General features: G+C 35.6%; 1 protein-coding gene across 1 annotated transcript; it reads left to right on the forward strand.

The window, feature by feature from the left end:
• LOC105445551 lies at positions 1 to 23,759 on the forward strand. The gene is made up of 8 exons (XM_030995067.1): positions 1 to 211; positions 1,243 to 1,455; positions 3,900 to 4,064; positions 9,755 to 9,922; positions 19,187 to 19,354; positions 21,366 to 21,739; positions 22,237 to 22,338; positions 23,092 to 23,759. The coding sequence occupies exons 1-8, from the start codon at positions 125 to 127 to the stop codon at positions 23,105 to 23,107; spliced, it is 1,293 nt and encodes a 430-aa protein (XP_030850927.1). The 5' UTR covers positions 1 to 124; the 3' UTR covers positions 23,108 to 23,759.
• Positions 23,760 to 24,110: the final 351 nt, after the last annotated feature.

Genomic DNA, 24,110 nt, shown 5'->3' on the forward strand with positions numbered 1-24,110 from the left:
TTGCTATTAATTTCCATTCAACATAATGTTGCTATCATAACAGATTGAGACTCTTGACATCCGCTCTGCTGATCTCAGTGAACGTCCCTCTGCATCACGTGATCTCGCTCAGTTCATCCGTAAGATGACTCATCTGAAGGACCTGACGCTCCGCGGTCAGTATCACGATGATTTCTACTCAACATCGTCATCGATGGCATCATCTTCAAAGGTATTGATTTGATCATATATTTTAGTATTCTTAGCAAATCACTACATGTTTTGTTATACTGTTGGTGTACTCTTTCCTATAAAGTCAATCGCAAGTATACAATTTTACTCTCCCTGTTGGTACATCGATACGAGCAAGCAGATAGGAAAACTTGATCGCTTCAGGAAGTGGAAGCGAAAAGTGAACTTTCTGCCATAGTACATACACAGAATGAAGATTATAAAGATTGATATTGAATAATATATACCATATTTTTCATTGCATATGACAATTCGGAGTGCTACGGAATTGCTAATGGAGAGACGGCTATTTCAATTGTGAATACTGATAAGCCTAAATAGTTTGATTTAAAGACGTACAAAAATGATAAATCGAATCCGTTGGTCCCTGTTTGTATTATTTATTTACCCCTTTGGAAACTACAAAGTGCATAATTATGTTTGTTTTTACACTTTTCTTAAATGAATGAGGATGGCAATCATGGATCCGCCATTATACTGTCGTCAATACCATAATCAGGGTGTTCAGACTATCCCCCGATTGAAAGCGCACATTTTCCTTCAAGAATAGTCTGTTTGGTGACTGCTTTGCGACCACCGTTCTGCCTTCTTCTTTCATTTTCTTTTGTGTACGACTTAAGATCATGAGCCAAGTCCCTCATTCATATTTCCCCACTACCACTACCTCAGTCAACAGGTCAATATGATCTAGAAAATATTATCATCTTCTTTGTCCGTAATGCCCACAGTCCCGATTAGATCAATCAAAAACATATTCATCACCTCTGTCGTTACCTACCAGTTATGAATAAACACCATTATATCGGTCTCAAAGAATCGATAGACTACTGAAATTAGTACATATTTTAGGGGTCAAGACTTGTACCTCATTACAAAACAAATGTTGTTGTGTACAGGATTTTCAAATTGGCGACGATATCAATACAATTTTAAACATATAGTTGAATTTTGAATATATTTGTAATGGTTTGTTATTAGTATTCATTCAACATAATGTTACTATCATAACAGATTGAGACTCTTGAGATCTACTCTGCTGATCTCCCTGAACGTCATCTCAGTGAAAGTCATTTCAGTGAACGTCATCTCAGTGAACGTCCCTCTGCATCACGTGATCTCGCTCAGTTCATCTGTAAGATGACTCATCTGAAGAACCTGACAATCAAGGGTCCGTATCACGATGACTTCTACTTAACAGCGTCATCGATGGTATCATCTGCAAAGGTATTGATTTGATCGTATATTTCAGGACTCTTAGCAAATCACTACATGTTTTGTTATACTTGTGGTGTACTCTGTCCTAAATAGTCAATCGCAAGTGTACATATTTACTCTCCCTATTGGTACACCGCTTAGGAGAAGCAGGTAGGAAAAGTTCTTCTTTTTTGGAAGTCGATGCTAAAAGAGAACTTTTTGTCATAATACAAAAAAGAATAATAGTGAATAATATATATGGATTGCTCTTAAGAAAGATGACCTGCACACAGAATATCCCAATTGGAATCGTATAAGACCGTAGTCTAATGTCATTCAATCTGAAAGAACAAATTGAAGAATTCATAAGTACATAAGTCAACTGGACTCATTTATATCAGTTTCAAGTATAAATGTCACCTCTATAACAGAAAATGCAAATCTGCCTGAATATCCTTTTTCTCGTGAATAATTAAGCACTTATTTCAATATAGATATGATCAAAATGACATCTTATATCTTTCATAATATTTCTACAAATATCCCTCTTTAACATTTAGGTTTTATGAATGATAACACAAGGTCAAATAATTTATTCTGACCTTCATAACAAATGTGGCACACCTTTCAAGTCACTGATATTCATATTAAAACCCATACAGAAATTCCTTTAAATGACTTTGTCGATGGTCATACTCATTAAATAGCTTTACCAAAATACAACAGATATAATCAAATACCCTTTTGTAAGACTTTGTGTAGTTGCAAAGCCAACAGCAACCTCTGTATGCAATACCAATAACTAGTCTTAATTCAGACCATTAATCGAACGTCTATCAATACGACCATACATAAACCACAAAATCAGCCTTTTTCCTGTAAATTGTAAATACCAGAGTGCTACAATTAACCCTGAAAATAATGCCCTTTAATATTTATATACTGCTTATTCTTAGCAATGTTTCAAATACATGTCAAATATATACTTTATATCAAATGGTCTGCACACAAGACTATCAACTTTCCACGTGTACACTCTCACTGAGTGAAACTCCATTTCGTTTAGAACAAATAAGAAAACATCCATAATTTTCATGTCTGCATAAATAATTCTGAAAACACATTCACACCAAGCTGTACTCACTTCTTGGCAGGATATACTGTTGAAATAGTGATTGTCTCATTCTAAAATGAGGCATTCTTGCACAAAAAAATAGAAAGCGAACATCGCAAGATGTCACCTCTGTGAAACCCAATAGTGCTCTGCCTGTTTTTACATGAATTAGCACATACGAACACGTCGACAACCGATCTTCTTCTTCTTCGTTTGGTATTATAAATTACGTAATGGTATCTGCGAATCAAAATACATAATGAAAATCAGTTTCGTCAGCGAAACAATATACCAAACTTTTAATGTCATATGACAATTCGAACTGCTAGTGAATCGCTAATAGAGAGACAGCTATTTCAATTGTGAATGCTGATAAGACTAAATATTTAAATTTAAAAACCTACAGAAATGAAAAATCAAATGTCTCATTCCCCGTTTCTATTATTTCTGAAACCCTTTGGAGATTTCCAAGTGTTCCATATACATTTTATATAACAATTGTCTGTTATTCAAAAAAGAAGAAAAAAAAGTATTATTCAAATAAAATGACAGAATAACGTATAGCTTTTTAATGAATGAGGATGGCAACTGTACCTTGATGTAATGTTTAAAACTATTTTTAGGTAGTGCAATGTCAGCAATTGTTTATCCAATACAATGTTACTATTATAACAGATTAATGCCTGACATCCAGTATGTGGATCACCGCCCCCTTCCCCCACCACCCTCATTCATTCCGACATTTAAATGTAGTAGGATCAGTAAAATTACTGGATCATATGACCGGGGCATAAAATCCCCTCTTCTCTGACAATCATGGATCCACCACTATAATGTTGTCAATAACATAATCAAGATGTTCTGATCCCCCCCCGATTAAAAGCACACGTTTTCCTTGAAGATTAGTGTGGTTGAAGACTGGTTTGTGCCCGCTCTGCCTTCTTGTTTTATTCTCTTTTGTCCTGTAAGACTTTAGATAATGATACAAGTCCTTCATTAATATTTACCCAATAATCCCTCAGTCAACAGATCAATATGATCTAGAAAATATTATACTTAATTTTATCCATAATACCCAGAATACAGATTGGATCAATCAAAAACCTATTGATCACCTCTGTCATTATAACTATATGTTATGAATAAACACCATTATATCGGTCTCAAAAGAATCCAGGAACTATTGCAATTAGGGCTAATTTCAGGAGCCAAAACTTTAACATCATTGCACACAAAAAATTGATTGTGTAAAGAGTTTTTTTTATTTTGGTAATGATATGAATAAAATTCAATCATATTGTTGATAGTTTTATTGGGTTGTTATAAATATTTTGTCAACGTAATGTTTCTATCATAACAGATTGAGACTCTTAAATTCTTACTGGATCTCTTTGAAAGTCGCTCTGCATCACGTGCTCTCGTTCAGTTCATCTGTAAGATGACTCATCTGAAGAAGCTGACACTCCACGGTCAGTATCACGATGCCCTCTACTCAACAGTGTCATCGATGGCATTATCTGTAAAGGTATTTGTGTGATCATATTTTGTTGGACTCTTAGTAGTCCAGAATCTGCACGGTCCTTTATAATTTCCCTACACACTTGATTTAATCCGTCGAAGATGGCGTTATCAACAAACTCATAGTTATGCTCACCAGCCCAGCCAGCCGGGCGTCCTAATTTAATGATCACGCCATCATCGGCTGGTAGCAAGTAAGTAGGGAGATGTAGCGTTGTTGTGGTGGAGATCAAAATTAAAAAGGCCAGATTCTGGACTAGACTCTAAGCAAATCACTACATGTTTTTTTGTTATACGGGAGGTGTACTCTTTCCTATATAGTCATACGCAAGAGTAACATTTTACTCTCCCTATTGGTACACCGTAAAGAGTAAGCAGGTAGGAAAAATTTATCGTTTCGGGAAGTTGATGCAAAAATTGAGTTTCTGTCATAATACAAAATGAGAGGGAAGATTTTAAGATCTATAGTAAGGATATATTGACTGCTTTGAGAGGCATAGTGGTTTCTATAGGGTCAAGGGAAACTCACAACCTGCTCGCCGCGGGGTCATAGCAGGTTGTGAGTTTCCCGAGACCCTATAGAAACAACTATGCCTCGAATATTAAAAGCAGTCAATATATATTTTATATACCGAAAAAAAGGAAAATGTTGACTCACCCATTTAGGTTTCCATCTCTTTGAAGTCATGAATATTAACACCAACAATAACGAGACTAGTAAACAAAATGGCGATCGGTTGTCTGCGCTGCGTGGATTGGTAGATTCGTCGCCTGAAAGGCAGCGACCAAAATCGAATTGTACTCAAACACCGTTAACGGTATTGCGCATCGGTCATCGCACAAAAGAAACTTATACGGTAACACGTAAACCAAAATGGGGATCGCAGCAAAATGACGTCACGTTTCACAGCCATGGAAAAAGTGCTATGAAAAATGGATATAAACCGGTAGAGCCGGGGAAAATGACTATGAATTTCAATTAGCGGGCATGGTTAAGAACATGACTGCATTTTCAACCAATCAGAAGACAGGATTAGTAAAGAATCTTAAAATGAGGTATATAATGAATAATATTAACCATATTTTAAAATTTCATATGACTATTCGGGGTGCTATGGAATTGCTGATGGAGAGACAACTATTTCAACTGCGATTACTTATGAGACTATTTATATAACTTTAAAAACCTCCAAAAATGACAAATCGAATCTCTTTGTCCCCGTTTGTATTATATCTGAAACCCTTTGAAAACTGCAAAGTGTTCCATGCACATTTTATTTCACACTTTTCTGTTATGTACAATTATTTTTTTCAATATTTTTTTTTACTAAATCAAATTTCAGAATTACGTATAGCTTATGGCACTGTTTAAAAAAAAAAACTATGACCAAATAGCTAAATGGCCCTTTGAGAGCCTGAAACTTTACAAAGATAAAGAATTAGAAATCAGTTACAACTTTTTCTTGTAGCATGGACCTTAGTTAACCTCCCATAGCTTAACGAAAAATTTTCATTGTTCCTTTATGCGCATGAGGTATCCCTGAACAGCAAATTGTTTACGGAATTTCGTAACAAAATTGACATGCCATTTTGGTCGGAGCTGAAAAAAATATATAGCCACAGACAATATGTTTTTTTTCTATTGATGATTAATGAGCATGAGTGGATCTTAAAGAAACTTAACAGTAATCTGAATCAACTCCCCTATTTTGATGGAAAAGTGCAATTGAAAATGGCGTTTCGGACGTTACATTTTCTGTAAACAATGTAGACCCTCATTTAACCCACTGGAACAACAAATTAAGAGATTGTATATGGTTTGAGTGAGTTTATTAGTTGCTCCAAGTGATTATATTAAAAGAAAATATAATTTAATTATAGTAGCGCTTATATTAAAAATAAACTCAAAATTTGAAAAAGTCGTCTCATTTTCCGTAAACAGTTTTGTAACGTCCGAAACAATTTTCAAGTTGAAGTAGCAGAAAATATATGAACAGCAGGATATATCTATCATAACATTTTGTTAACATCTCATGGCAGCTACCCACCAAAACAAAGAAATTTGCAATACATTACTACAATACTATTTTATAGTTAAAACGAATTTTCCGTTAACAGTTGTAACGTCCGAAACAAATGTAACGTCCGAAACAAAAAATACCAATAAAATGATAATAATCCATAATTTAAGGTATTTAGAGTGAATAAATCATTATGAAATAAGTTATTATAAGTCTTAACACAAGTCAAAACACAAATCAGGTCTTTCAAATCCATTCATTTTTTGTAATCACAAGAATGGTGTTTCGGACGTTACACAATTTTATTGTTAACACAAAGTCGACAAATTTCACATAATTTTCGATCATATCCGCAATTTACCATTTCACATTGGACACTCCTGTTAAAAACACTATTTTGATGATTTTATTTAGGGTCCAAAACTCAAAATCACCCACTTAAAGGTAATACAAAGTTTTGGGAATTTTTTTAAAATTGGGTGGATAGTGATTCTTTACAATTTTGATATATTTGGATGCCCCTGTGGATGTATTATAAGCATATAACTAGACAATTTAGACCCTAAACTACTTCTGCTTTCGAGAAAAATTGAATATAAAATTTTTCAGGTGCTCCCAGTAAATTTTGATAAATTTCAAATAGCGCCTACGGCCGTACAATGGTAGCTGCGACCATGGAAATCTCAGAATATGTAGTTGTGATATATAATTTCCGAACGGGAACAACTAATCGGTAGATTTTAGTCAAGAAACATTGTTTTATAGTTTAATTTATATCTTGACCTTGAGAGGGAGCTATACAACATAAAGAGTTTATTATTTACAAGTTCATAACTTTTGACTCGATTTGAACCGCGACAACGATCACTGAATATTGTAGGACCGCATATGCGTCCAATATGTTCATTTGAACCAAATTCATGACCCCATACCAAAACTTTGTATTACATTTAAGCAATACCCAGTGTACATGGTCATGACATGGATATGATACAGGTATATGAAGTTGATAAAATCAAGCAAATTAAAATGTTTTTCTAAAAATTTATGAGAAATATGTATTTTCATCTGAAAATACATTTAAAAAAGGGCACTCAGTACATGTAACTTATCTATGTAGAAAGGATTACTACTGTCATTATCCAAAACTGGAATTGACATTTACGCTTAATAATGATAACAATTTATCAAGCAATTTCATGAAATTGGCTTGCACACATTATGACACACTTATTGGTTGCATACATGTACAATTGATGAGCACAAAGGCTTCCATTATAAAACAATAATCAGTAATCAGTATCCGATTCCTATTTTAGAAACTTGTACAACATAATGTTCACATAGCTGTAGATCTGCCAAATTTCTAAATGACAAGAAAATGGATTACCAAATTGTGGGGGTAATTAAAGCATGAACATAAAAATAAATTGTAGCCTTTTCAAAATTAATTAATTCATAATTTTTTCCTTTCATTGGATGAATTACCCTCAAATGTACTACCCTTATGTACAAATACTTTTCAAATACTTGACCCTCATAACAAAATGTACATGTTAATGATCATTTCATGATCCTAAAGATATAGTATCTTCCTCAAATTAATGCAAAATCTCGGGATGTACAATGAACTAGGATTCCCATATTTCTTATTATTTAAATGGCTGGGGATACTTTTGTATACTTTTATTTGTTAAAAGTATTTTTGTAATGTTTTGCTTACACTGTACATGCTGTACATGTATGTGATAGTGATATTATTGAATGACACACTACATGAATCTAGTTTAAGGCTAAGTACAAAGCAAGCCGATTAAACATCTATGTTGTAAAGTTTGTAGAAATTGATGATCTGATTGAAATGTTCACATCTTGTAACATCCTAAACAAACTATAGCATATAGTGTACACTGTTGTTCATAACCTGCAAAAGAGAGTATGTTTGTAAGTGAATTTTCTAGGAGTTGTGATGACTACAATTGCTATTTGCTCCATATTTCACTTTGTTAGATCACATAAGCATTTTTAACTACACGTTCCTGAAATGAACAGTATACCTTACATAAATTGAGTAGTCGATTAAGACAAACTAGGTATATGTGCAAAACTGATTAAAACTGCACAAGTTTTTCAAAGTTTTTTAAAACTATTTTAAGTAGTGTTATGTTAGCAATCGTTTATCCCATACCAGGCGCGTACGCAGGGGAGGGGAGGGGGGGTTGGGGTTACCCCCCCCCCTTCAGTTTTGTTTATGTGTATATTTTTTAAGAACCCCCCCCCCCCTTATGAGTTTTTTTTTTTTTTTTTTTTTTTTCCTAATGGACGTCCTAAAAAGATGACCTTACCCCCCCCCCCCCCAATGAAACGGAATGTCGATCGGTCAAATTTTCAAATTTCGGGACCCAATTTTTGGCCCGATTTCAAAATGTTAACCCCCCCCCCCCCCCTGCGTACGCCACTGTCCCATACGATGTAACTATTATAACAGATTAAGACTTGACATCCTGTATATGGATAGCCCCCCCCCCCCACCACCCCTCATCATTTCGACGTTTAAATGTAGTAGGGTCAGTAAAATTACCGGATCATATGACCGGGGGATGAAATCTCCTCTTCTCTGACAATCATGGATCCATCACTATAATGTTGTCGATAACATAATCAGGGTGTTCTGATTTTTCCTCGATTAAAAGCACACGCTTCCATGTAGAGTAGTGTGGTTGAGGACTGGCGTGTGACTGTTATGTCTTCTTGTTTTATTAAACCCCTCGTCGACGAAGTCGGAGGCGATATACATGTAGTAAAGCTGCCGCACGTCCTTCAATCTCGTTTCGGTTTGATAACTTGAGTAATGTTTATCGGATTTTAATGACATTTGATATGAAGATACATATTATTAAAATACAGCCTATGGTCGATTTCGGAGTATGTAGGTCAAAGGACAAAGGTCATAGCTCATTAAATATGCGAAAATGCCTACTTCAATATACGCGAAAAAGTTTTTTTTTAATCCAATAACTTAAGTAATGTTGTTAAGTACATATATCAAAGCTCAAAGGTCACAGCCCATTAAATATGCACAAATTGCTCAATTAAGGAAATTGAACCCGGCGAGGGGATGCTACACTTTGCGTTGACTTCTTATCTTTTGTTCTGTAAGACTTAGATCATGAGCCAAGTCCTTCATTCACATTTACCAACTACTCCCTCATTCAACAGGTCAACTTGATCTAGGAAATATTATAATTTTCTTTATCCGCAATGCCTACAGTCTCGACTGGATCAATCAAAAACAAACTAATCACCTCTGTCATTACCTATCAGTTATGAATAAACACCATTACCTCGGTCTCAAAAGAAGCCATGAACTATTGAAATTAGTTTTAATGTCATGTGTCAAGACTTGTACATCTTAAACAAACAAAATAGCTAGGATTATCTTTTACTTTTAGTGCCCTGTATTTTCCAGTAAAATGGAATTGTCCTGGGTTTTTGTATCTTCTCCTTTGTTGTGCAAGTTTGAACAATAAAGTGATGTATACAAAAAATATTGTGTTAAGAGTTTTTCACTACGGCAACGATATTTATATAATTTTTAATGAATTATTGATTCTTGAATATAGTTTTATTTAGTTGTTATTAGTATTTATTCAACATAATGTTACTATCATAACAGATTGAGAATCTCGACATCGACTCCGTTGATCTCAATGAACGTCCCTTTGCATCACGTGATCTCGCTCAGTTCATATGTAAGATGACTCATCTGAAGAACCTGACACTCGGCGGTCAATATCACTATGCCTTCTACTCAACTTCGTCACTAAAGGCATCATCTGCAAAGGTATTGATTTGATCATATTTTGTTGGACTCTTAGCAAATCACTACATATTTTTCTTATACTGTCGGTGCAGTTTTTCCTATATAGTCAAACGCAAGTGTACAATTTTACTCTCCCTAATGGAACAACTTTAAGGAGAAGCAGGTAGGAAAAGTTGATCGCTTCAGTAAGTGAATGTTAAAAGTGAACTTTCTGTCATTATACAAAAACAGAGTGAAGATTTTATGATTGATATTATAGCAATAATGACTGCTTTGAGAGCAATAGCAGAGGGCAATAGCACGATTGAGATCATGATTGAGATCTCCGTTCGTTCAATCGAATTTTAGCGACCGTGATTCTGCAGAATTATGATACAAAACGCATCTTTTTCAGCGTGTAGGTGTGTGTGTGTATTGGGTTTTTACAGAAGTGTATCAATCAGATCTGATTATTTACGTCTGGGGACCGACCTTTAAACGTCACCATCCGAAAGACGTGACTCAGTTTCGAACCTGCGTCCCCGTTCTCAGCGTTTCATGTTTGTGTTTTTAAACACGTTTATTTTTAATTTAAGCACCTACAAAAATGAAAAATCGAATCTCTTCGTTCCCGTTTGTATTATTTTTGTAATCCTTTGTAAACTGCAAAGTGTTCCATATTAATTTTATTTCACAGTTTTGTGTTAAAGAATTTGAATTTGAATTTGAATTTGAATTTGAATTTATTAACAACAACACATCACAATAATGACAGTACATATGAACAATCATACAATGCAAAAAAATAATAATACTGATACATGTATACATAACATAAGAGTAATGTCGATTGAACAGTAATGGTTTTAAAACGATATTTTTTAGACATACATCTGCATACTATTAAATGTACAAAGATATTACTATGTTTAGGTGAAGTTGTTAATGGGAACTAGAAGTTAGCACAAGTGCTAGTCGAGCCTAGTTCCATTCTTTGGCAAGTTTTTTTTTTCTGTTAATTTGTTTTTACATATGAATGTAAAACTTGATTGTTTTGTATTTACATATATACAGCAAAATAATACAATATCATGTAACTTTTTTCTTTACTAAAATGAAAAAATAAAAATAAAAAAGCTTAAGCGTAAAGCATTATAATGAAAGAAAACAAATCTTTGAAGAAATAAAATCATTAATGTGTTCATAAACATGAAAAGGATGTATTAATAAAAATAATCATACACATGTACGTACATGCACAAATCCTGTAAAAGCTTAAGGCCGCTATAATCGTTAACAAGGGAGTGTATACATATATAAAAGGAAGACAAGTAATATAAAAGGAAAATACGAAGGGGATGGGATTGAGCCCACGTCATTTACATTGAAGGTAGGTGGAAAGATGTCTCCGAAAAGATAACCTTGATGTTTTTAATCTAATTTCATCTGGCAGATCATTCCACAGCTTTGTTCCTACAAACGAAATACAAAATTGCCCGTGCGTTGTCTTACATTTTGGTTGATAAAGTAAGCCACTTTCTTTTCTCCTAGTTGCATATCTATGCTGTATCATCTGACAATAATCCACTAAAGAGTGTGGTAAAAAACCTTTTACCAAATCGTACATAAATGTTGATACAAGAAGTTCATGAAGTTGAAAAATATTTAAAATGTTTAGACTTTGGAAAAGAGCTTTGGAGTCTGTTCTAAGTGGACTGAATGTAATGGCTCTCATTGCCATTTTTTGACTTAAATATATACAATTTAGATTACTTTTGTAAGTGCTCCCCCATACTTCTACTCCATAAGAGAGGTGAGGCTGTATAAAAGCCTTATATAATAACACACAGGCGCGTACGCAGGGGGGGGGGGGGGTGTTTGGGGGTTAAACACCCCCCTTTGGTATTTTTACATGTGTAAACCCCCCTAAAAAAAACCTAAACCCCCCCCCCCCTTTGGGTTTTTTTTTTTTTTTTTCAACGGAGCAAAATGTAAAATTTTCAAATTTCGAGACCAAAAAAAAAAAAAAAAAAAGTGTCCTCTTACCCCCCCCCCCCCCCCCCCCCCCCCCCCGCTTATTCAGCGGTCGGTTGAGTCGTTGCGATTTTTTTGGGACCAAAAAAAAAAAAAAAAGTGTCCGCTTACCCTGTAAAGTCAGAATTCACTGGTGGCATTTCCTTTGCCAGCTTTGGACCTATGTTTACAACAAAGTTGTTAAATTCGTTAGCTATTTCATTGTCAGAAGTTATCACTCTATTTTCTCCACCACCTGAGCTTAATAATTTCTCTACATTGGTCACTTTATTTTTGACATTTCCACCACTCAACAACTCGTTAATTGTTCTCCACATTTTACGACTATCATTCTTATTAATGAAGAAGAGGTTACTATAATATTGTCTCTTTGCATTTCGTAGAACTGTAGTTAGAACAATATCTATACCTCTTGTATTCTTCCTCGTCTTTCTGTTGGAAATTTGATGCCTTTAGTTTAAAATACAACTTGTGCTTCTTCTTGACTGATTTTAAAATAGCATTAGTCATCCATGGTTTTCTCCCAGCATTTTCCCCCTTTTTTAGGTTCTTCGAATTTGATGATATAATTGGTGCATGCTTGTCACAGACTTGCGTAAACAAGTCGTAAAATACAGAGTACGACTCATTTAATTTTGTACAACCACTTACATTGTTCCAATCAATTTTACCTAGATCATCATGGAATTTATTAATATCATAATTTCTGAAGGTACGAAACACAGACTTTTTGTGGCTTGTTTTACTTGCCTTTCTAAGATGCTCAAATGCAACAAAGATAGGGAAATGATCTGATATATCAGTTTCTATAACTCCAGCATGAAGAAAAAATTATTTGTCAGAGTACTATTTAAATCAAAGTCAGTATAACATATAGATTTTGAAAATGAATGAGAATGGCAACTGTATACAAATTCTCAAAATAAAATCATATATATAACAGTTGGAAGAAAAAGACAACAAATTTAATAAATAAAGCATATTAACATCAAAGCACAACGATAAACGAGTAAAACTAACAATGTGAAATAAGTTACGATAAAAAAACAAAAACCTAATCTTTCATGTTGCCTTGCTTTGTAAAAATACAAATAGATATGCAAATTTTTTACATATTTAATAAAGTGAGAGAAAAAATAGAGTATAACATCAAATATGACGACAAATATATATAGTAAAGGTAAGACCATATTAAAGGTAAATAATGATACAATATATGAAGTTTAAATGACCTTTGTATTAAAAAACAGGAAGTGAGACACCGCTCATATAATATTGTAAAAGTGCAAGAAAGGTCAGATTTCACAATGTTTTGCAAGATAGAGGATTCATGATAAAATTGACAGAGAACCTATAAATCTCCCAGATCCAATTTAGTAGATACAAATTTAAAATGAGTTTGAGAAAATTTAAAAACATGTTACTTCTCTGATTCCATTCGTTTAAATACATATTGATAGTTAAACAAAGTCGGGCTTCCACTGTAAGTTTGTTCCACACTTTAACGCCATAATTCACGAAAGTGTTAGAATAAAATTCAGTATTGCACTTAAAAGGTTTCAACAGATTCTTATTACTATTTCGAGTTGTGCGTTGCATAGCATCATCTAGTCGTACACATTTTATCAGACATAGCTGGAGGAGCTAAATTAGTAATACATTTAAAAACCAGACAACAATTGGCCTTGTCGAACAATTCATTTAGAGTTGGCCATTTTAGGCCATCTAAGACCTTTCGCGACGGAATGTGCCAAGATTGTCTAGAAATAATATAAGCTGCTCTTTTATGAAGTTTATTTAGCATCGTTAGTCTTTCTTTATCAGCCGTTGTCACTGCAGGATGAAGGCCTCATCATGATGTCTCCAAATGCCTCTGTTCAGCGCCTGTTGATACCAATTTGTCTCTCCCCAGAACTGTTGCAGCTCGTCTCGCCATATTTTTCTTTGACGTCCCCTGTTTCGTTTTCCCTCATATGGTGTCCAGTGAGTGATTGCTGAGCTCCAGCGATTGTCATTCCTAAGGCTAATGTAGCCCGCCCAATTCCATTTCCTTCTTTTCACTGTTTCAAGGATGTCCTGGACTTTTGTCTGTTCCCTGATCCATTTGTTCGTTTTTCTGTCTTTGTATGTGATGCTTAGAATACTTCTTTTCATGTTGTGTTGAGAGGCTGCTAGTTTTCTTTCCAATTTTGATGTTAGTGTCCATGTTTCTGCAGCGTATGAAATTGCTGGGATGATGCACTGGTCATATACTTTCTTTTTCAGGCATAATGGAAGTTTGCCTTTTATGATGGTGCTGTATCTGCCAAAGGCTTGCCATCCAGCTTTGATTCTTCTTCTTATTTCGTTATCTTGATTTTTGTCTTGGAGGGAGAAACGATGCTCTAAGTAAATATACTCCTCTACTTGCTCCATTCTGGTACCGTTTACTTGGATTTGTTTTGGATCTTTGGCTGATCCTGCCATGACTTTATTCTTCTTCATTTTCATTTTGAGGCCTGTTAGTCGACTTGCATCGTCCAGTTCTTGCAGCATTATTTCGAGGTCGTTTAGGTTGTGAGATATGATGACAATATTGTCTGCAAATCTTAAGTGACTCATGTTTTCCCCGTTTATGTTGATTCCCTGTGATGACCAGTCTAATGTTTTGAAGATGCTCTCTAGGCAAGAAGTGAAGAATTTTGGTGAGCCGGTGTCTCTCTGTCTAACTCCCTTTCTTATCATGATTTTGTTGCTGGCCTTGTGCATTTTGACATTGTTGTAGCAGTCTGAATAAATGTCTTTAAAGATTTTGATGTATGCGTTGTTGATTCCTTGGTCGTGAAGTGCCTTCAGTACTGCATAGGTTTCTACGGAATCAAATGCCTTTTCGTAGTCTACGAATGCTACGCATAGAGGGATGTTGAACTCTTGGCATTTTTCTTTCAGTTGATTAATGGTGTGGATGTGGTCCATAGTTTAGCATATCGACATTACATTTAAATCGACTAGACCATACAGTGCAGCAATAAAGAGCATGCGGTAATACATAGCCCCAGTACAATTGTTTTAGTTGATATTGAGTTAAAGATTCACGGAGCCTGCGTACAATTCCCAGTTTCTGTTTAATTAAGAGGGGGATGTTTTCAACATGTTTACTAAATGTGAGATTTACGTCAATAGTAACACCCAGTCATAACTTTTATAGGCTGAGACACACTCCAGTCGCTTACCGCTTACACCAACCTTTAAGGTCGTATCATCATAAGTACTAATCCTTTGGTGTGAACCCACCAACATGACTTAAGTCTTGTCTGTGTTTAAAATCACTTTGTTCATCAATGTCCATTCATGGAGTTAACACATTGTGTGATTCAATTTATTTTGAATCTCTTGGATAGATGTTCCACTTACAGACAGTGTTGCATCGTATGTATACATATACACACTACATGAACTTAAATACTGGGGTAGATCATTAATCAGAATAATAAATAGAAGCGGCCCTAATACCGAGCCCTGAGGCACGCCTGAGCGAACATCCCTCTCAACCGAGGATTTATCTTGAATAGTAACAAATTGCTTTCGATTTACTAAATAGGACTGGAACCAATGTATGCTCTCTTCAGGACAACCATATTGAGCAAGTTTATGTAGCAGAATTGAGTGATTTACCGTCTCAAAAGCTTTTCTAAAATCAACATAAAAAGCAAGACCATTAACAATTCCATTATCTACATTGCTAGCCCAATGATCGATCATGCATAACAATGCCGTTTCACAAAGATGTCCTGGTCGAAACCCGAATTGGTTTTCACAAAGTTTATTATTCTGTAATAAATACTGGTACAGATGCTTGTGGACAGCCCTTTCTAGTACCTTTGATACTACAGAGAGTAGAGATATCGGTCTATAATTCTCAACTTTACTTTTGATCCCAGACTTATGGATGGGCTGAATTTGAGCTAATTTCAAGGATTCGGGCACGGACTGAGTTGATAAAGAAAAATTAAACATGTAAGTTACGCTTTCAATCGAAATCGGGACCTCACATATAAGTTTAAGTAGTTTAGTTGGCATACCGTCAGGACCTGTTGCTTTCTTAGACGACATTTGAGATAATTCGTTAAAAACAATCTCAGACGTAATGTATGGGAGATGAAATTGATCATCGCCATCATGTTCTGCATTGGAATAATTATACAAATTCTGACTCTCATTTCTTCTTAATTCTCTAATGCCTTCTATACCATCTACATCATTAGTAGTCAAATTTGTGATGGATTCGATAAGATAATCATTCAAGCAGTTTGCTACATTTAGTGGATTTGAAACAGTGTCACCATCAATTTCTAGACTGATTTCATTTCTCGGCCTTGCTTTGGTAATGACCTTTAAGGTGCTCCAAAGTGACTTTGTATTACCAAATTTATTTTGCAATAATCTATTTATATGCTCAAACCTTGCCAATCGTATGTTTTTAGTAATACAATTTTGACATGTGTATATTTGTTCCACATAGAATTACTACCACTTCTTATAGCTTGTCTATAGTACGAATCACGTCTTTTCATTAGTTCGATAATGTCACCTGTAACCCAGGGACAAGGGTTAGATCTCATAGATTTCTGTTTTGGGGGGCATGCATATTAACAGCTGCCATAAACACAGCATACCACTTGCTCCAGGCCTCCGTTGCATCAGTCATGGACAAATTGGTTTAAAAAGGCATTATAGATAACGAACTGAGGAAAATATTTTTGTTAAATTTAGGATAACTACGATATTTTATCACATTCATTTTACTTTCATTATGTTTATTACTGCCAATCACTGTATATACCATTAAGTGGTCACTGAGATGGGTTTTTATAATACCACATTTAATATGTTCTTCCGGACAGCTAGTGTAAATATGATATATCAAAGTTTGCGTTACCAAAGTAATACGTGTTGGTGACTTAATTATTTGGTGCATGAGAAATCCTGTCACAGCTGACTTTAATCTTTGAGTAGATGAATCACAATTCGAAGAGAGTTGATCACAATTAAAATCGCAAAGTATAATGATTTCTTCACTTCGAATGATTGCGTTATTCAACATGTCATCAAGCCTGTCAAAAAATTCAAGAGATGAATTTGGCGGCCTATACAAAGTACACAATAAAACTGGTTTAGAAAGAAAATTGCATTTCATCCGTATCCACAAACATTCAATTTCTGTTTCCAAATCTAAACATTGAGAATAGTGAATATTATTTTTAATGTATATTACCACTCCACCACCATGTCTTGTACGGTCTTTGCGTATTATATCGAAGCCCTCGATATAAATGTCATTGTCCAATATCGTCATGTCACAGTCGGACTCTGATATCGTAATAATATCAAAGGGATATTTCTTTACCATGAATCTCAATTGATCTATTTTAGCAGGAAGGGAGTTTATATTCAAATGACCTAATCGGATCCCAATGTCTGAAATAACTGGAATACATCCATTTACTAACTCAATGTCTTCATGACTATTGTATAATCTCTGTGACTGTTGAGGAGTCTCCGGGCTGTTTGAGAACAATCTAGCCAGTCTCGTGTGAAAACACGGTCGGACGCTTTCTTGCGGAATCTCGCTTTGCTCGTCGTCTGAAAAGACGGAGCATCAGAATATTGAGATTGGAGCCGAGGATGTTCGTTATCCAATCTAGCCGGATCAGAAACAGAAACAGTAGCTGATGGAAACTGGTCACGATGAAATACAGGGCGGGATCCTCGAAGATATGCGATGATATTCACTGCCAATACACGTACACCGTAGCCGTTTAAGTGTACGCCATCAGCGGCGAGATGTGTGTCAGCCGTGATGTTTTCATTGTCCACGACTCCCCAGCTGCGGCGATTGGCTATAATTTTCAACATTTCATTGACACTGCGCACTTTCTCGAACTCGCTTGCTGATTCTCCGCGACAATGGATTATTGTCGAGACACTTAAACTCAAGTTTTGCAACTATTTCATCTGCGTCGTGTCAAGTCGAACCTAATTTGGGGGTTATCCGCGCCATCTTGGGCCTGTGTATCACTTAGTACCGGGTAGTCATATATGGTAACAAAATGCTCACATATAAACTTGTCAAGATGAGGTAGAATATGACACAATAATTCTGTAACATAGTCTATACGGTTATCTCCACCGTGTTTTCCATAGCGTTCGTATGAACTGTGAAGTTGTGGTATGGCTATACGTAGACCAACCGTAGTTATATATTTCGGAAGTTTGTAATGAAAACTCTCAGCTCCTGGATTGCCGGAGTGGGTATTCGACTTTAATTGTGTCATTGCGTCCTACAGTGATGATATACTAGTACATATAAGTCTCTCAATAAAAGTTTCTTAAGAAAATACAGTGATCACAGTGTATCATGCATATATAAGCTCACCCCATCATAAAATGTCACAGGTGGGACCAAGACTCTAGTCCGGCATTATTATTATTATTCATTTGACCAATCGGAAAACATACAGTGAGTATAACAATCAGATAATACATAGAAATATCATAATGCATACACACAGCTTTAGGGAATTGGAGAGGAGAGAGAGAGAATGATACAATCTGCTGGTCAGGGATGACAAAAGCTATTGAAATCGCTATTACTTGAAAGCATGTCACCCCCAATCTTTCTATATGCACCAGGTTCACAAAATCACAAATTGCACAAGAAAACACAAAATAACAGTAGTACATCTGCATCCAACTTAATTTGGCGTTTTCACGGTGATATTTCACTTTGCGAATCAATATAACAGGTGTTCTGATTTACCCTCGATTAAAAGCACACGTTTTCCTTAAAGAGTAGTGTGGTTGAGGACTGGTTTGTGACCGCTCTGCCTTCTTGTTTTATTCATAGATCATGAGCCAAGTCCTTCATTCGTATTTCCCCACTACTCCCTCAGTCAACAGGTCAATATCTAGAAAGTATTATCATCTTCGTTGTCCATAATGCCAAGAGTATGGATTAGATCAATCAAAAACATATTCATCACCTCTGTCGTTACCTATCAGTTGTGAATAAACACCATTATATCGGTCCCAAAGAATCGATAGACTACTGAAATTAGTTCATATTTTAGGGGTCAAGACTTGTACCTTATTACAAAATAAATGTTGTTGTGTTAAATTATTTTCAAAGTGGCGACGATATCAATACAATTTTAAACATATAGCTGAATTTTGAATATATTTTTAATGGGTTGTTATTAATATTAATTCATCATAATGTTGCTATCATAACAGATTGAGACTCTTGAGATCTACTCTGCTGATCTCATTGAACGTCCCTTGGCATCACGTGATCTCGCTCAGTTCATCTGTAAGATGACTCATCTGAAGAACCTAACACTCAAAAGTCAGTATCACGATGACTTCTACTCAACATCGTCATCGATGGCATCATCTGCAAAGGTACTGATTTGATCATATTTTGTTGGACTCTTAGCAAATCACTTCATGTTTTTGTTATACTGTTGGTGCACTCTTTCCTATATAGTCAAACGCATGTGTACAATTTTACTCTCCCTATTGGAATGCCGTTAAGGAGAAGCAGGCAGGAAAAGTTGATCGTTTCAGGAAATGGATGTTAAAAGTGAACTTTCTGTCATAATACAAACACAAATTGAAGATTACATGATTGATAGTGAATAATATTTACCATATTTTTCATTTCATATGTCAATTCGAAGTGTTACGGAATTACTTATGGAGAGACAGCTATTTTAATTGTGAATACTGATGAGACTAAATAGTTTAATTTAAAGACCTACACTAATGATGAATCGAATCAGTCCATCCCTGTTTGTATTATTCATGTACACTTTTGGAAATTGCAAAGTGTTCCATGTATATTTGTTTTTACAATTTTCTTTAATCAAATGTCTGTATAACGTATTGCTTATGTAAATGAATGAGGATGGCAACTGTCTCGTGATGTAAAGTATTTTAATGTCAGCAATTGTTTATACAATACAATGTTGCTATCATAACAGATTGAGACTCTTGACATCGACTCTGATGATCTCAGTGAACGGCCCTCGGCATCACGTGATCTCGCTCAGTTCATCTGTAAGATGACTCATCTGAAGGACCTGACACTCAAGGGTCTGTATCACGATGACTTCTACTCAACAGCGTCATCGATGGCATCATCTGCAAAGGTATTGATTTGATCATACATTTTAAGATTTTAAGCAATCACTACATGTTTTGTTATACTTTAAAGGCCGGCTGTACTTGTTCAGCCAGAAGGGATAAGACCACTCGGCGAGGTCACTGGCAGGTGGTTATTTCATTAACTCAGCTTTCAATTAACATAAGAAAAAGAGGATCATGGGGGACCAACACCGATTGGGGAAGTTTTCTATAAAGAGGGAGCAAGTAGCTACAAGCAGTACAGTGTGGCCTTTAAGTGTACTCTTTTCTGTATAGTCAAACGAAATTGTACGATTTTACTGTACAAAGTACTACACCATTAAGAGGAAGCAGGTAGGAAAAGTTGAAGTTTCAGGAAGTTGATGCGATAAGTGAACTTTCTGTCATAATAAAAAAACGGACAAACGTTATAAGATTGATAGTACACGTAATATTCTTCATAGCCGAACTTCATCCAAATATATTGAAAAATGGCAATGGACGGCTCCTATAATGAACACAAATTTTTCACTTCTATTAGTTCTTTCAAAACTATATCTAGGGGGACTGTTTCATTGGAGATTTGTATCTTAGAGGATGATTATATTAATACTACTACTACTACTACTACTACTACTACTACTACTACTACTACTACTACTACTACTACTACTACTATTACTACTACTACTAAAAATAAAAATAGTAATAGTAATAATAATTGAATTTTAACAGCTCGTTTTCCCGAGGATCATGGGAACCATTGGTCACCGATTAGGCATTGTTTTCTATATAGGGGTAGTACAGTGGGCCTATAAATTACGAAGAAAGAAGTGCTTTAGGTTGCTTGTCGGATAATTAAAGCCCCTCTAAAGTGTTGGGAGCGCCAAAAATTTGATGGCAAAATTTCATTTAAATTATATCATAGTGTGAAAGAGGATGCCAAAGCAAATGTGTTTGAAGTCGAGTATTGAATCTATAAATTGTACTTGCGTTTAACATATTTCTATTCATTAATGATACATTTCTTATAACTTTGACTATCATGCAACTTATATTTGCATTTGCTAAAGGTTTATCGCATTTGCTCGGCTCATGTCCTTTTAAAATCCTTGTTTATACCTTACAATACCCATGAGGCTAGCATAACTAAATGTTCATGATTTTTGTCGCATTTTTTCATAAAACTTAAGAACGCAATTACATGTATATGTTTACCAACAATCAAACCTACTACATTTGCTAGTGCACTTTGATTTCCTTTTCTTATGTACATGATCACGTCCAGAGTTGTAACACGAGCCCCACCCTGACTGAGCTGACAGTGGAAGATGACACACTAGAAGGATGGCAGGATTGTGGTTCAGTGTTTGACAATGTGAAGAGGGTCACTATACAGGTACGGAGCACGATCAACTGTGACGTCATCCAGAGGATCCATCTACCAGGAGCAACAGAACTCACCATTCAAGCAGATGTGTATGCACCTCAACCGGCTGGCTTCCACGAGGAGCCCACTTCACTACCCAATGCCCTACTGATGATCTCCCCTCAGCTTGTCAAGGTAACATTCAGCGATCTGGACATTGGCAACAGTAACATGGAACTAATCTTACAAACTTTCAGATCACCTCACAACCTCAAACATCTGAAGATTATCAGGTGAGACATTATGTCATTTGTTAAAAGAGTACTTTGATATGTTTCATTTCTTTACCCCCCCCCCCTCTCTCTCTCTCTCTCTCTCTCTCGTTCTCTCTCTCCCTCTCTCTTTCTGTCTCTCTCTCTCGTTCTCTCTCCAATCCTTTTTCCTATCCATAATACACTTAGCCCCCCCCCCCTCCGAAAAAAAGTGTACACTGTTTATATTAAGAATTTTCATATTAAATGATTAAATAGTACTTATCTTTCATATCTCAAAATAAACATAAATTATTCCCTTTTCAGATGATTTGCAATTGGTTTCATACCATTCGCCCATGAGTGAGAATAGTCGTTTAACAATAGTCTATCACGAGAGAAATCGTAAATTGGGGCATTTGGTCTTTTAAATTGTTGATGAGCATTTCCATCTTGTAGAATCAAATTAAAACAATACGAAAAACCACGAGGAGCACGAAAGGAGAAATGCTGTATTCCGTCTATTTTGATACTGGTAGATTCATAAGATGCGGGTCAGATGAGGGCGTGGATGATGTCATACTTGCTTGCAATAAAGATCAGGTCATGGAGGTGGAGGTGGAGCGTGGCAAACCGCGTCGGTAAGTCCTTCAGACTCTTACTTCCAGGCTTGCAGTGCTCTTTAAGGTTCTACATGTCCCATTTGTAGGTCAAACAAATGAAAAGGTTGAATTTCAACAGCATTTAAAAAACAATACTTATTAAAGACTTCCCTCAAAAAGAAAAGGTTTGAAAATGGCTTTTGGTGGTAAAATAACGACTATAGTCTCGCATCAATTGGTGCAAAATGTATCAAAAAGTTGACAAATGGCGTGCATGTAAATTAATATTCCTTTGGAAATGTGTAATCATGAATGTCCAAGGGTGCCTATTGCATAATAGGCTTAGGTTACTGGATTAGCGAAGTGATAAACTAAAGTTATTTATACTATTTTTTATATTACATGTTGGCTTATTTCTTTACATTATTCGCTCATGTTTGTATCAACACGTTTTCTACGTATTCATTAACTGATTAACAGATTGTGCCCGTTTTCATGTTGTAAAAGAAAATAAGTTCAATTTAATTCAAATTAAATTAGTAAAGATGGTTCTGTTTGACGTAAAGCTGGGTGATATTCAATCTCTCTTCTTTGCCCTCCGTTTACTGCTCTATGTGATTATGTTGTAATGTAGCGCTGTTTGTATGTTGATGCACACATTTACACTTCTCTCTCACTCTCTCTCTCTCTCCCTCTCTCTCTCTCTCTCTCTCCCCTCTCTCTCTCTCTCTCCCCTCTCTCTCTCTCTCTCTCTCTCTCTCTCTCGCTCTCTCTCTATCCCCATCACTATAGTCTTTTATTTGATTAATCGTAGAGATGGCACCACACTCGATCTGACGAATCAGACGGAGCAGACAATCTTTGCACACAAACAGGAAATATGGGCTGAAATGAAAAGTGCCTCAATCATCATCCCTTTTCTTTTACCATTGTCATGCAATCGATTTCAGTATTCATCCACTGAATCACGTTGACATTAATATGATTTAGACGGATGTGCAATATATGCTTTACATCGGTATTGCAGCTCTTGTGATTGTGATTTTGAATTCCCTTCATAATGTTACTCTTACTGTTCTTGCATTTAATATACTTTAAAGGGTGTTAAGTGGATTTACACGCTGAAAATCTCAAACCTTGTAAAAGGACCAAAATGTTGTAAAATATCATGATTGAAATTTTATTAAATGTACGATGGAAAAATATTCATTATTAGAAAAGTAAATAAGTAATAATTCTATTCGAATTTGAATTGTGCAACTAGCAGTGCTTTACACACCACATTTGCTATGTAGAGAATGTACACGATATTGTATGTTCCTAGAGTATATAATAATAATAATAATAATAATTATCTTTTAAAGTCCACTCCAAATTTTATTAAGTTAAACCAAAAATGGAAATTCTTTTTGCCCAATTGATCGTGAGCCCGGCAGCCACTAAGCAGCGCCAGATCGACGTTGCTCTATCCCTTATTGTTATACGCCAAACAAGGTAGCAGCAACTCCCGTCTGTTAACGTCTTTTGGTATGACGCGGCCGGGGTTCGAACCCACAACCTCCCGCGTCAGCGATTGGAGGAGGCATTGACGCAACATAAGAGAGTAATATCGTACCGAAAAGTGAGTGCAAATCAAACAGTGCAAACCTCCCTTCGAATTAAGAGTGTTATATCCTAACTGAATCACCTAGCTCGGTTAAAGCAAGGAAATAAAGCAATCTAAACGCAACCTCGTGTGCAACAGGCATTGTCAAAATGATTTCTGTGCCATTAAAATCAATTGTCTTTTATGATTTATCTATTAGTCATCT

Source organism: Strongylocentrotus purpuratus, unplaced genomic scaffold (assembly GCF_000002235.5).
Source record: "Strongylocentrotus purpuratus isolate Spur 01 unplaced genomic scaffold, Spur_5.0 spur5_scaffold_21, whole genome shotgun sequence".
Taxonomy (NCBI): Eukaryota; Metazoa; Echinodermata; class Echinoidea; order Camarodonta; family Strongylocentrotidae; genus Strongylocentrotus; species Strongylocentrotus purpuratus.